Raw genomic sequence first — 15,615 nt, forward strand, 5'->3', positions numbered from 1 at the left:
CACCCACACACACAATACTGTTTTATTTTACTGAAATGAATGTTTATTCAGCAAAGCAGCATCAACCAAAAGTGTCATTTATGGTGTTAAAGAAGATTTTTGTTACAAATATATATATATATATATATATATATATATATATATATATATATATATATATATATATATATATATATTTGAAACAAAAATCTTCTTTAAGAAAATTATAAGAAAATACAGTTATTTTAAATTGTTATGACAATATTACTATTTTTGCTGTATTTTATAATCAAATAAATGCATCTTTTGTGAGCATAAGAGACACTTTTCAAATATATAAAAAACTGTACTCTGATCTAAATGTCTAAATAAAAAAATAGGTGAAATGACCCGAATAAATATCCAGTATTGAACAATATAGCCAATATGATACTGAAAAAAATATGACTGATATGGTACCATATATTGTGTATTAAAAAGTGTTTTTTTTTTTTTTTTACTCAAAGCTGAACGCTCTCAAAATGCATATCAGGAAAACACTTACTAAACACACAAACTACAATAATGCACATTCATAGCAAAGACCAAATATTGCTTCAGCTGTCCCTAACAAACCCCTTTAACCCCATTTCTGTCCATCTTCTTCCTGATTGGCTGTCCTCATCCACTTCCTGTTCATCCTACACTTGAACTTTCTCCCAGGGTTCATGTGTTCAACGCTCAGTGAGTGTCAGCTTTTTGCTGCTTATCATGCAAATGTATGCAGGGCTGCTGGGAGAGGTGAAATTGGCTATTTATAGATTTACATTTTTCTCTCTCTCTTTTCCTTAATGAGTTTCTTTATTTGAGGCCGCAGTGCGCTAAATGTTCTCTGTTCCATTTTCTTCCAGGTTTTCTCTTTCTTGTCAGCTTCCCCTACGTCTCCCTCATTCCTAAAATCCAAATGTGTCTATGTGCATGTTGAGCAGGGGATCTTCTGTGGTTGGTGCGTGTGTTTGTTCAGCGGGGCGGCCCGGGCTCTGAGATGGTTTAGATTGCAGGGGTTGCCATGGAAACGAGCCTGTGTGCTCACACTTATAGATGGATAGAGTGGTTGAGAGGTCTGAGAGCAGGAGAGAAATAATAAGATGGAGAAGAGGGTGAAAGAGTGGACAAGGTCAAAATCTGAACAGTGACGTTGCTGTTGTGAAGAGTATTCGGATTAGTAAGCGGTAGCCTTGCACAGATGTGTGTCATTTAAATCGGTTTGGTTTACGTGGCATTGAGAAAACACACTGATTCTTAAGTATATGCGATTTCTTTTTGTGAAGTATTGTGTTTAATAATATCTGTAATTTCATTATTGGCATTGGAGCTCTTAAAGGGGTGGTAAATCAGCTATTTTCGAAGGCTTGATTTTGTTTATGGGCTGCACTGTAATGTGTTCACTTTTATTTGTTTTTTAAACAGCATTATTTTTCACATACTATTTACCTTTATTCTACACATCTGTTTCCGTTCTCGTAAAAGAGCTCCGTTGACTTCCTGGTTCTATGAAGCCCCTCCCTCAGAGAGTAAACAGTGGGCTCAGATTGGTTATCTGCCACAGTGTGTTTTGATTCACTAACCCGCCTAGTGCGCGTTGTCCGGAAATGTCATGCCGCTTTAACATTAGAGATAGTTGCGTGTCCTCTGGTGGATTGTAAACAGTGGCGTCAATATTGCCTTATCAATTTGAGCCCAAATCATACCCAGAGAATATAAGTAAAGAGTGACCGTTTTATCCTTATTAAAGATTTAGTACAGCATAATGTCGTTGTAGCATGTTTTTTAGTGTAATTGTTTCATTTATACCATGGACACCCTACTACAACTGCCCTTCCTCTTCTCTAAAGAAGCTCAACATGGCCTCATCCCCTTTGATGCATGTTCCCAGGAGTAGGGGTTTATGTAAATTTTAGGTTTTGTCAAAAAAATTCTTTTTTTAAAGATTATAGCTTTTGCAGTTTGTGTTGATTAAAGAGCCAGTAAGATGACAATTCTAAGCTTCCTGTCACTGTTTATAGGTCCTGTACAATAGGTTTAAATCCATCCAAGGTTAAAAAACATTGTCATTTTGTCAAAATATCATTTTAAAATTACCTCAATTCTCAGAGATCCCCAAACTGTTCGCGCGAAGCTGTTCAAAAGATTCGGTTTCCTTAAACCCCACCTTTCGGTTGCATACTGTGTTCTGATTGGTCAACTAACATAGTCAGGTTTGATTGGTTGTTCCGCACACACCTCCACGGTAAACAATGCGTTAGCATCTTTTTGGGGTGAATTATGTGTTATTCCTCTCATCGCGAAGCAAACCGTAAAATAAAAAACTTGAACAGTCTCGCTGCTTTTTCTTCTGTGTGGGTGTATTCAAGCCGAGCGCTTCAGTTTGAATCTGAATAGTGCGTTCAGCGCGGGGGCGTGGTCACATTAGATATAATGAAGGGAGACGTGAAAAACGGACATCGCGTTGTTTTCATATGGATTACTTTATCACAGAATATCTGTTAGCAGCACTTGTTACACTTCATTTTAATGACGTGTTTTTAAATGAAGATCAGCGCAGACAGGCTGCAGACAGCACACATACTGATAAGACGCTTGGGAGAAAACCAACACATAACTTCATAATCATACTTCCCGTTGTGATTCGGAGATGCTTGTTGGTTTAAATAAAGTTGGTAATGAACCCTCTTTTATGGCCAAACGCTTTGAAAATCCCGCTGTACTCACCGAGATTAGAAAAGCAGTCATCAGTGAAATGTTGTGGACACAACTAAATGGATTTGTTGTACTGCTCTGGTATTGTGGTAAAAATTAATTTTAGCCATTGGTTCTTCTGATCTTCATTCTTTGGCAGTGAAAATAAAACAAACTTGCCTTTATAATTAAAAACACACTGTCTCCTTGACATGATGCTCTCACACCAACCAGAGCGTCTGTGTGGGGGGTGGGGCAGGTCAGAGTTCCGTTTCTCCCAACACGGTAGACGGTGATTATTATGCAAAGTGTTCCTAGTGACGTACATAGAGATGGGCAAAAGATTTGAAATCTATAACGACTCGTTTCAGCGATTCTGAGTCGACTCCTTACTTTAGAAGCCAATAACTTTATAAATCGTGTACTTTTTGGTTTAAATACTTTGCACATTTTTTACACTGATGGACAGCTACATCATACAATGTAATACAGGTAATTTTTGATTTCCCATCTGTGTGGCTCTTTAATTAACGTTTGAAAGGAATTAAATTTGGTTTGGTTTGCCATCAACAACAGTCAATTTGTATTAATTATGAATGGCCAAGTCCTCATCGCGGTCCGTGGGGTGGCCTCGGTAGAATTCGTTGTCAGAAATCTCGATCCGGGTGGAGGGTTTCCCTCTCAGTATAAATCGCAGTCCGGGGGCACATCGGATCACACCAAAAGGGCACTGTTGCACAGTCTATTAAAGGGGCATAATGAAGTTGAAGGTTGTGTTGCTCATCTGCCACTCACTGATCAATCTGAAGCTATGGAACCAACTGTCACTGAGTTATAAGCAGATTTGCAATCTCTGTCTATATCCCTCTCTTTTTCTGATTGATGCCATTTTAATTGGTCCCATGCTGTGCTCTGGCTGGATTGGAGAGTGCTTGTGGGTGGCGTGTCTGGGGCTGAAGTGGTATTGGCGTGGGTGGAGGCTGCTCGGAGCTGCTCTTGGCTGTCTGACCGTGGGCGAATACAGCCGCCGGGCTCAAGCTCTCATCAGCTCAGCCTTCCATAAGCCAATCAGGAGAATAGTGGCCGAAATACACACAAACAAAAAGAGCAACAGAGAGAGGCGTAGAAGAATGAGTATGGTGTGGATGGAAGGAAGTGACCATGGTTTGGTGAAGTGCACGTGCAGTTGTCCCTGATCACCATGGACACAGTCACTAGGGAACGTGTTCATGCATTCTCACCTGCTGCATGTCATCAGACTTGAATGAGATAGATAATGATTGTAAAGGTGAGAGTATGTGTATTGTACTCCTCCGTAGGACCTAGTTTCCCTTTTAGATGTTTTTTGCTTTCTTTCTTTCTTAATATTTCTTTTCTTCAGGAATTATTGCTGTATTTGTTAGCATTTTCGAAATATTATGCACATAATTATACTTATTATTCAAATCATTTTAGAATTATAATTTGAATTATCTTTCATTTTATCTTTGCAGTTTTAATTTTAATCTTAGTTTTAGGTTTAAGTAATTTTTGTGCTTTCCTCATTTCTATTAGTTACTTCAACTGATTTTTATATCCGCTTTAGTTTTAGTCATTTTAGCAGTTCAACTTAAACTTATTTCATTTTAAACATTTCTTAATTTTTTGTTTAAGTCTTAAAGTTTAAGTATGATCTAATATTTATTCCAGCGTAATTTTTTTCAGCATTATTTCAATATATGTATGTGCTTTTAGCAGTACATAGTATGTCAGTACTGTGTTAGCCACCAGCACCTTATCTCTAGATATAAGTCTCAGCCATTGAAACCGTCCTTATCTGCCAGGTTCAATAAAAAAACGAAACGCAGACTAGATCCAAGAATCTTCATATAGAGCTTAATCAGGGTGGACAGCATATTTACTTTGACACAAGCAACAGGGAGGCTTCAATATGTCATACTGCCTTAAAGCTCTATTATGCTAATATTTTTGTAGTTTTCTAAAATGTAATTCATGAAGAAATTATGTATGTTCAACAAAGATACACAGAAACATTGTGCAGCACAAATAATGCTCCTTATTAGAGACTAATTTGAGTTAGCATATTGCTAAGCTAACAGCATGATGCTTTGATAAGTTAAAAGAAACTGCATTAATGAATAAATAGTTAATTTGTGATTTGAAATTTCAACTATAATATAATAAAATATTTTAAAATAGTGTCACTTTGTCTATTGTTTTGACTGAACTTTTACCACTGCACTTGTTACTGTCTATCTAGGTTTGCAGTGCAATGCTGCCTTTTCTTACTTAGTTCAAAATCCCTCTTACAAAGCATCATTTTGCTGTATAACTGCCTTTATTTTAGGCCTATGATGCCTTTAAATGCTGTCGAGTTGATCAGCACACTAGATTTTAAAACAAAGCTATTAATAAATGTTAAATTAAATATGGCAGCTGCTCTGACTAGATCTATAAAGTGAATACAGACAGTATGAACTCCCCTGGTGTATCTCCTGACAGTGTGTTTGTGTGTGGTACTCTAAGGTGAGCTGCGTTGTGCTGGAAGGTATAGGTGTGTTCTGGTTAAGCCCTGCTTTTTGAACAGATGGATAATGTATTATGTAAGCACATCTATCCCACTAATGGCCCTTTTATCTGCCACGCTGTTCTCCTGAGCAGCTGCCCGCTCCAGAAGACAGGACACTCTGATATCAGACAACACACGCACAGACACAACTTGCCCCAGGAGCACCCTGGTATGAGACAGACCGCAGATATACACATGGACATTCACACACGTCACCGACCGTCCCCCAGGAACCTTGCAATGGTAATTGTAGCGAGCCTAGTTACTCTATGGGGTGCTGCATGCCGCCCTATAGGGATTTTTAGCTGTAATCACACCTCTGCAGCAGCTCCCCTTACAGACTGCATTCAAATAATGCAGCCCACACATACGCTGCTGTACTGAAAGACAAGAAGTGTGGGAGGAGTTGGATGGCAAGTTTATTGGAACAAAACAAGAGGGAGAAAATTGTTAGACTCTCCTCTCCTCCAAGGAATCCGCTCTCTCTCTCTCTCTCTCTCTCTCTCTCTCTCTCTCTCTCTCTTTCTCACTGATGGACACAGGGTACATTAGGGGCACTGCCACAACACACAGTGATGTGAATGTAATTTCACACTTGTTTGTGTGATGAAGGAATGCTGTCTCCCTTGCCACCCTTCCCCCGAGGGCATCACCTGACTGCAGGAATGCATAGAGCCATGGCGGTGGGTCACATGGTTGGTCAGGTGGTCTTCGGCCGCCAGTTTCTCTCATGATCACACACATTATACACAATTACTGCAGCCCTCAAAGGGGGAAAGTGAGGGGAAGAGTTGATTCAATGATGTGTTTGTTCACTTCCTCTGATGGCTGAGTTGATTTTAGATCATGAGGTTTTCTTGAGGACCGACCAGCTTTTTGGTGTTTTGCGTTTGGTGACTGACCAATGTTCTGTTCAGAGTGTGTGGATGTGTTCACTTCAGAACGTGTTTATTTTGGCTTTTATCTTTTGTTACTACTATGAAAGAAGAGAAATGAAAAAAAAAAAGATTGTTTTCAAGCAACACATCTACTATTGGTTGAATTGACAGGTAGCCTCACTGGGGGACTCACCATTGGTGGAGACAGTATTTAAAAAAATTCAATTAATGTAAAATGTATACTGCTGTTCAAAAGATTGGGGTTGGTATGATTTTTTAAATGTATAAAAATACAGTACAAACAGAAATATTGTCAAATATTATTGCCATTTAAAATAACTGTTATCTGTTTGAATTCATTTTAAAATGTAATTTATTCCTGTTATGTCAAAGCTGAATTTTCAGCATCACTACTCCAGTCTTCAGTGTAAGCTGGTGTTCAGTACTGATTTGGTGCTCAATGTACATTTCTTATCAGTGGTTAAAACGGTTGTGCTGCTGTTTGCTGTGGAAACCATGATAAATGTTTTTGTGAGACATTTTTCAAGATTCTTTGATTTAAAGATAGTTCAAAGGAGCATCACTTATTGATATGATTTTAATCCTTTGGTTAAAAAGTATTATAAAAATAAAAAAAAAGTACTGACACTAAACTTTTGAATGGGATTGTTGGCTTTTTTTTTCTTTAGGCATTCAAATTGACTAATATTCTGATGAAATGTAAATACATTAAATGAATACAATAAAATAATTAACACACAAAAACACGCATACATAAATAAATAAATGTTTTATTTAAAATCTATACACATGTCATTTTAATCTGCAGCTGCATCATCCAATGAAAATGAGGAGAGAGTGTTCCGTGAGCGGATGCGTCCACGGAAACGGCAGGGAGCGGTCCGGAGGCGCGTCCATCAGGTCAATGGTCACAAATTCATGGCCACTTACCTGAGGCAGCCCACCTACTGCTCCCACTGCAGAGATTTCATCTGGTAGGACTCTCACCTGTCGCCCCTTTATCTAATTCACAACAGCTACTTCTTCTGTTCCTTCATTATAAGATCACTTTAAGATGTACAAAAGTTTTTTTTATGGAATTTTTTGAAGACAATGCATGATGCGCATCATTGGCACTTCTCTTGATTCTCTTGATTTTTGTAATAAATATTAATATAGAAAGCAAATTAGAGCCACTGTTCTAGTGCTGAGGGCTTAAAGGGATGCATTCATAGATTAGACAAATGTTTATTAATTTTTTTTATCTCTGCAAACATTTCCTCCCTGTAGAGTAATGACTGTTAGGTTTAACTATTTGTATACCTGGAGAATAGTGCATCTGTGTGGCTTCACACAATGCTGCTTGTTGCCACTGACACAATCAGCTCTAGATATATCTGTGTTGTAACACAATGCCCCCTCTGCTGGTCAGAAACAGAACTGCACAATCTTGCTGTATGCCAGAGTTGCCTAACAACACATTTATTTCACTGTGGTTCTGCAGGGGTGTGCTGGGGAAACAGGGGTATCAGTGTCAGGGTGAGTAGGACTTTTTTCTTATGTGCAATGATAATAAAATCATTTATAATCTTTCCTGGTTTGATTAAGCAATCTTTATCTTTAGATATGTGTTTTGAATTACCATGCAAAGGTAACTTTTTTTGCCTGTTTCCCAAATCCCTCAGTGTGTACCTGCGTGGTCCATAAGAGATGCCATGAGCTCATTATAACAAAATGTGCTGGCTTGAAGAAACAGGAAGACACTCCTGAAGAGGTCAGTTCTACATTCTTGCTCTCTCTAACAGAGACAAGCTACATTTGAGCTTGTATACTTGTATTAGATTCTGAAGTATGTATACTGTACATTATGATGTTTTCTGACCTAATACCTTTGCCAAAATGTTCCCAATTCACAACAGAATATACTGCAAGGAATATTGTTTCCCAGAATATGATGCACTAATCATGGCCTTCTTTTGACAGAAGTAATATAAACAGACACATTTTTTATTTTTTATTTTTGGAATTTTACATAAAATTGTTGGACACCACAAATAACATAACATGATGAGATAATGTGACAAGATTTAAATATACTGTAGCAAGATGATGACTGTTTTAAATGTAAAATATTGATAAATAATGTGTAATGATAAACTTATTATTTTTTTTAGAAATAGTAGGCAGCATATTGTAAAGTGTATACTGTGTTCTATGCAGTTTGCTAATTTTCAACAAATAGACCATTGCAGTGTTTTTTATATATTATTTATTTATTTTAATAGTGTTTAATAGTGTTTATTATTATTGTATTTATTCATATTTTATTTTATTTTTATATTTTAGCATTTTATTAACATTTTAGCTTAAGTTTAAATAATTTTATGATTTGTAATTTTATTATTATTATTATTTAGCTTTTATTTTTCTTATTCTTATTATTCTTCAGTTTAGTTATTGTGGTACTTCAGCTTAAAGGGATAGTTTACCCAAAAATTAAAATTCCGACATTAATTACTCACCCTGAAGTTGTTCCAAACCCGTAAGATATTTGTTTTCATCTTCAGGACACAAATTAAGATATTTTTGATGCATTCCGAGAGCTCTTTAACCCTCCCATAGACAGCAAGGGTACTACCACGATCAAGGCCCAGAAATGTAGTAAGGACATCAGTAAAATAGTCCAGGTGACATCAGTAGTTCAACCCTAATTTTACGAAGCAGCAAGAATACTTTTTGTGAGCAAAGAAAACAAAAATAACAACTTTTTTAACAATTCTTCTCCTCCTTATCCAGTCTGCTGTGGCTTGCCTCCATTTCGGAGAATATCAAGATGCATGCATGCACTTCCGCTTCATGTAAACGATTACATGAATTACATGATTATTGCAACCGCATCACACAACACTCATTTAAATCTCCCAAAACCTAAGCATGCTTAGTTCAAGCATCACTATAATCTCCTCGAGAGCCGGATATGCTCGTGGAAACACTAACTACTATCCCTCTGGAGAGAACAGAAAGGAAAAGCTCTTTACCTGTCTCTTTTAGTCAGTCTTGCTAATGCATCACACCTGGCACATCCACTCTCTCATATTACACCGTTTCATGACCACATCGTGCAGCATGCATTCAACTCCCACGAGAGCCAAATGCACTCCATACAGATGCTAGATTCCCTCAAGAACAGAATCCACTGCTGTGAACGCATTGCTGTGAACCTGTTCAACTCCCATGAGAGTCCGATACCCTCCTGTTAGAGGCAAGCTTGCTCATGCAAATGCTGTCTACAATCTCGGTGAAAGGTGAAGCAAAGAACCACGCTTCTTACCTTCCCTATCAGTAGTCCCAAGAATGCATACAAGGAGCACAATCACAAAGAAATAAGCGCAAGGAGCACATTCAACTCCCTCGAGAGCTGAATGAGTGTGCTTCTCGCCAACACACACAACATTTGAGTCGCGTGAATCTGCAGGTATCAAATCAAAACCTTTCAATGAGCAAATCTGGTTTCCTCAAACCAAGCGTGCACGCTCCTCGATCATCCACAAAAAACATCAATCATGCATGTCCTCAGTTCCTTAAACGGTGCCATCCACAGAATTTTTCCTACATGCATACAAACAAACAGCTCCTAAAGACGATGATGTGCGTTACAGGAACCCTCTTTGTATAAATTTATAATATTGCTGCAATTTTTTTGCTATTTTTTTTTCTATCTGACATTTATTAAAATGGACCAATAAACAAAAAAATGTAATAAATTAATAATGAATGCAGATTTTTTTTTTTTTTTTAGTTGTAGTTTTAGTTAACAACAGTGAGCCCATTTGCCTAAAACTACCGAAACCTCTGCAATATTTCCTCAGCAGAGTGATCAATTGAATTATGGGTATTGTTGCATGAATTATGTTTTTTTCCTTTCAGGTTGGCTCCCAGCGCTTCAGTGTAAACATTCCACACATGTTCAGCATCCATAATTACAAAGTCCCCACCTTCTGCGACCACTGCGGTTCCTTACTTTGGGGACTGATGCGACAAGGCCTGCAGTGCAAAGGTAAATGTTGTGAAGAATCATTTTGTTCAGTCATTTTAATCAGTTATTATTGCCATGTATTTATTTCTGTCTTCCTGCCCGTTTTCAGCCTGTAAAATGAATGTCCATCGGCGTTGTGAAAGTAATGTAGCTCCTAGCTGTGGTGTCGATGCTAGAAAAATTGCTAAAGTGCTCTCTGATCTCGGGGTGACACCAGATAAGATCTCCAACACTACCCAGCGCAGGAAAAAGGTGCGTAGTCAAAAATATCAGGGAATGGGTTTCGGGGCACATTATTAAATAAAAGCATGATCACTTTAAATAATGATGCAGTAAAATGAGGCCAGTGATGATAAAGGATTAGGTGGAAAAGACATTAAAATATTAAAAACATTAGTATTGATATTAAAAGTGTTCTCTCTTCAGTTGACTCCAGGGCAGGACCCTCAGCAACCTATAACAGAAACCCCCTCATTAGAAGAGTCTGACCGATGCAAATCAGCTCCAACTTCACCTTGCGACCAGGGTACAGAATTACTCACTCTCACTCACTCTCTTTCTCTCTCACTCTCTCTCTCTCACACACTCTCTTTCACACTCTCTCTCTCTCTCACTCACTCTCTCACTCACTCTCTCTCTCTCTCACTCTCTCTCTCACTCTCACACTCTCTTTCGCACTCTCTCTCTCTCACTCTCACTCACTCTCTTACTCTCACTCTCTCTCTCACTCACTCTCTCACTCTCTCTCTCACTCTCTCACTCACTCACTCTCACTCTCTCTCAATCTTAGCAATCTTATTCTTTCACTACTACATATTCATATTTTATGTGCACACTTAAAGAGAGATTTCATCCAAAAAATAATATTCTGTTATCATTTACCCAACTTCATGTTGTTCTAATGGTGTTCTGCAAATTTTTTCTTGCGTGGAAATCAAAAGGAGAGATTTTGAAAAATGTGTTTGATTCTCTTTTTGATTACATTTTTGTTTGAGAAACCACATGGACCATGTTTAAATTTTATCCAGTCTCTTTTTTTTTAAAATTGCTCCTTTTGTGTTTTATGAAGGAAAGAACTCATACAGGTTTAGTGCGAGTAAATAATCCCAGAATGATAATTTTTGAAAGAATTATGCCTTTAAGTCTAATGTTTATGTCTGTCCATCGGTAGCAGAGCTTGCAGAACTGGAGAGTATCCGCAAGGCCCTTTCGTTTGGTCAGGAGCACAAGTCTTCGTCCTCTTCCGCAAGCAGTGCCATTCAGAGCTCAGCGACCGAGGGCCGGGAGAATGGAGAACTGAAGACTGTCCAGACGAAGAGGATGAGTCTCACGGACTTCTCATTCATCAAAGTGCTGGGCAAAGGCAGCTTTGGCAAGGTGAGTGGTTTCCACAAATCAGTACTTTTCCTTTTTTGAATATGAAAACAAGAGAATCAACATCTTCACCTTGCTCTTTCCATGCTGTAGGTGATGCTGGCAGAGCTGAAAGGCACAGATGAAGTTTACGCTGTGAAAGTTTTGAAGAAAGACGTCATCCTTCAAGATGATGATGTGGACTGCACTTTGACAGAGAAACGCATTCTAGCCCTGGCTAGAAAACATCCCTATCTAACCCAGCTATTCTGCTGCTTCCAGACAAAGGTAAAAGACCCAATTTCTTGCTGATCCACCCTTAAAGTCTTTTCTTTGTTCTACAGATCTGCCGTCATTCTCATGTCACCTTCATATCGTTCCAAACCCAGTATTATTTGTGAAGTTTTATTTTATTTTAGACAGATTGTCCACTATTCTGTTGTCCATACCATAAAAGTGGATGGTTTTATACTATCGATCTCCAAAATAGAACTTCATGCAATTACTTTATGGAACTATTTATAGTCCATACAACTTGTATACCTCATTCCAAGTCTTGTGAAGCCATTTAATAGATGTATGCGAGGAACACACTGAGTGAATGAGTTATGCCAAAATAATTTATTTGTGTGAACTATTCCTTTAAAAATATCAAAAGGTCTGCAATAAAGTTGTATTAATGCATTAGGTATCATGAACTAGCAATAACTACATTTATGAGACAAGGCTACTGTTAATTTCTACATTCACTACTATTCAGACGTTTGGGCTCCATAATTTTTCTCTTATACTCACCAAAACTGCATTTATTTGATCAAAAATACAATAAAAGCGATACTTCAAAATATGTTTAGAATTTTTTAATATCAAAAAATGCTATTTTTCCCTGTGATGGTGAATTTTCAGGAGCCATTAATTCAGTCTTTAGTGTAACAAAGTCCTTCGGAAATCATTGTGATCTGCTGATTCTGTGCTTAAGAAACATTTCTTACTATTATCAATGTTGAAAACAGTTTTTGCTGCTTAATATTACGTGTAAAGCGGAAATTTGTCAGGATTCTTGGATAAATAGAAAGTTAAAAAAAACATTTATTTAAAGTAGAAATATTTTGTAACAGTGTAAATGTTTGTAAATTTAATGCATCCTTGCTGAATGAGAGTATTCAGTTCTTTAAAAATATATATTGACCCAAAACATTGGAACAGTACTGTTGAAGTTCTCAATGTGTTCTTGCAATCCGCCAGATGGCAGAGCCACACACTTTTATGACTTTATCAGGATTTCACTGCTAATAAGAGAAGTTGTCCAGTAGGTGGCAGTGTGGGCTCTTTCTGATTGCTATTGTGTGTTTAGAACATGTATCACAGTGTGGTTGTAGGTGACAGTCTGTTGAGTTGTTTGAAACTGTTTAAAAACAGAGAGGTCAGATGAGGTTATGAAACCTTTAGCAGTTTAGCAGACCATAGAAGATGCTTGTTTTTATTTTCTAATGAAAAAAATGACAACAGCGTATAAATCAAAAGCCGCTGAAATATGGCCAGTAAGTTAACTTCTTTGCCTTAGCTTCTGCACACAACCGTATTCACCAATATTGAAGGCGAATTGAAGTGGTACTCGTTATATCAGTGAATTGTGCTCATTAAAGACTGACATCCTTTTCACCCATGCTTTTATGACTCTCATCTTCTGTCTCTTTTCCCCGTCCTTCTCTATTTTGCATTTTCACTTCTTTCCGTCTCTTGTTCAGCTTCCCTCCCATGCCCCAGTTAAACTCACAGTGATATCTAGTGTCCTCATTTCTCTTTTTCACTCTTCGACTACCGCCCCCTCTCTTATCTCCCCTCTCATTCTCATTCGCCCACATCCGAGAGCACAGCGCACACTGATGGAGGCAACAATACAACAGATGCAAAAAAGAAGGCTTGGAGGCAATAGAAGTGCGGGAAAGGGGCCGAAAGAAGAAGGAAGATGTGATTTGGAGGGAAAGAGGAGTTGTGTACTCTTTTTTAACTGCTGCCTCTGGTTTTAATCAGCTTTGGGATCACGGACATGTTCTTATCAACTGTAATTATGCAGCAGAAATGTAAATAACATTACACAACTGTTTGTGATGAGGCCTGTTGGGACCGTGGACAGACATGCTCCTGCAGATAGAAAACTGTCAAAAGAAGGGGCCATGAGGAGGATTATGGAACATGTAAAGTCTGAATGATTGCCTGGGAAAAAGAGAGAGAGAGAGAAGGAGGGGCAGAGAGTTAGCTCATGCTTGAGAAGTTCACTGTATAATAAATTATCTGTGGGGTATTTTGAGCTGAAACTTCACTGACACATTCTGGGGACACCTGTGACTTATATTACATATTGAAAAAAAGGGGCATATTAGGTCACCTTTAACTTTCAGTAAAAAAAAAAAAAGTTAAAATAAAAAATTAAAGCCTTCGGATTTATTAACAAATGTGAAAAATTACTATTGTATTGTGATGTGTTTTATATATATATTAATGAACAATATATTATTTGGAAACCATATATTGAATTTCAATAATAAATAAAATAATAATGAAATGAAATCATTTTTGCCTACTTGTCATTAATAAATTAAGTTATGACTTATATGATCAAATTATATTCTATAAAAAAAAATTACTTACATTTTAATAAAAAGTAAAAGATTATTAAAAACTACTGGTTATTAACTAATATGAATGATGATGACATATATTATATAACAGTATGTGAGTGAAATAAAGTCTCCTTTATTTCTGTAGTGCTTTATATGATAGTGTCAAATCAGCTTTACAGAGATAAACTGGAATTGCAGAAACAATTATGAAAATCAACTTCGGATTGTGCTGTAAAGCAGCTCTATACACGTGTGAGTATTTTAATATTGTTAAGTTCATTCTGATAAATCATTTTGTGTAACTTCCCAGCACTCAGAGGGAATGTGCAGCTATACAAGTATGAAGAATTATTTGAGTGGACAGAGAAAATGGTTCTGTACTGGCTCGTGGTTTGGCGTGGTTATGGACAGTGTGTGACATGAGTGTGTTCTTCACTCCCAGCTGAGGACAGTCACAGATGAACTCTTTATTTCTAAGACTGTAGCAACCCAGAAACCTTCATGTGCTTCAGTTACTGAGATGACTGGAGACCCAAGATCTAGATTGTGTTACATTCAAGTCCTTTGAGATCTCTTGTCTAAGTTGTCTTTATTAGAGTGAAATATTGAGGACATGCACTTTCAGATTGCTCTCTTTTGGTCAAATTTCTTGATTTGTGTCGATGTCTTATATCTGAAGTTTTTGGTGGTTGTCTCTTGTGTTCTCTGAGTGCCCTCTGCCTTTGTACAGTTTATGTGGAGCACTCACTTGTCCTTTCTCCAAAAGAAAAGAAAAGTTAGATTTCTCTCTCTTTTTCCAAAGTAGATTGATGAGTTGAATTCACTCTCAAAACTCTGAAAAACGTTTCTTCTGAGCATGAAAACATCTCTCCTTCTTTCGTCATCCATCTTTTGTCTTTATTGCTCTCCATCGTCATTTGTTTTTATCATCAGTCTGATAGATTGCCAGCTCTGAATATTTACAAGAATTTTTTTTATTTTTTTTTTTGTAAAATGTGCACCTAATTCAAAGTCGTCATAAAACCCTTTTAGACAAAGAAAGCTGCAGGACGCTCCCTTGTTTTGAAGGTCTAGGTTTCCCTACAGTTGTCTTGCTGTTTCTCCTTGAGAGACAGCAAAGAGCCAGCAAACTTTTCTCTGAATGCACAGAAGAAAGAGGATTCAGAAATAATAATTGATGCTTATCACTTAAAATTTGGTGCATTCTGAGTTAGTTAGTTTTGCCAATTTTAAAAATAAAAGCAAAAACTGAAATATTGTTACAAATTAAGATGTTTTCTATATTAATAATTTAAAAAAGGAATTAATTCCTGTGATGGCATTATAAGTTTTTATAATTATAATTTTTTTTTTCAGAATTCTTTGATTAATAAGAACAGTATTTATTACAAATAGATTTTTTCGAAAATATTAAAAGGTATTTACTGTTACTTTTGGTCAATGTAATGCATCCTTGCT

At 37.1% G+C, this 15,615-nt stretch overlaps 1 protein-coding gene across 5 annotated transcripts in view; it reads left to right on the plus strand.

The window, feature by feature from the left end:
* LOC113056147 (protein kinase C epsilon type-like) overlaps positions 1–15,615 on the plus strand; it is a 46,996-nt gene that overhangs the window by 17,748 nt on the left and 13,633 nt on the right. For 4 of the 5 annotated variants that reach the window (XM_026222694.1, XM_026222695.1, XM_026222692.1 and 1 more), the window contains exons 3-10: positions 6,974–7,139; positions 7,649–7,683; positions 7,830–7,918; positions 10,072–10,201; positions 10,290–10,432; positions 10,607–10,706; positions 11,352–11,557; positions 11,648–11,821. In XM_026222694.1, the coding sequence (XP_026078479.1) occupies positions 6,974–7,139; positions 7,649–7,683; positions 7,830–7,918; positions 10,072–10,201; positions 10,290–10,432; positions 10,607–10,706; positions 11,352–11,557; positions 11,648–11,821 (1,043 nt within the window). The remainder of the gene's footprint in view (positions 1–6,973; positions 7,140–7,648; positions 7,684–7,829; positions 7,919–10,071; positions 10,202–10,289; positions 10,433–10,606; positions 10,707–11,351; positions 11,558–11,647; positions 11,822–15,615) is intronic. The other variant, XM_026222693.1, reaches the window with a different exon arrangement.

The sequence above is a fragment of the Carassius auratus genome, chromosome 37 (genome assembly GCF_003368295.1).
Source record: "Carassius auratus strain Wakin chromosome 37, ASM336829v1, whole genome shotgun sequence".
Taxonomy (NCBI): Eukaryota; Metazoa; Chordata; class Actinopteri; order Cypriniformes; family Cyprinidae; genus Carassius; species Carassius auratus.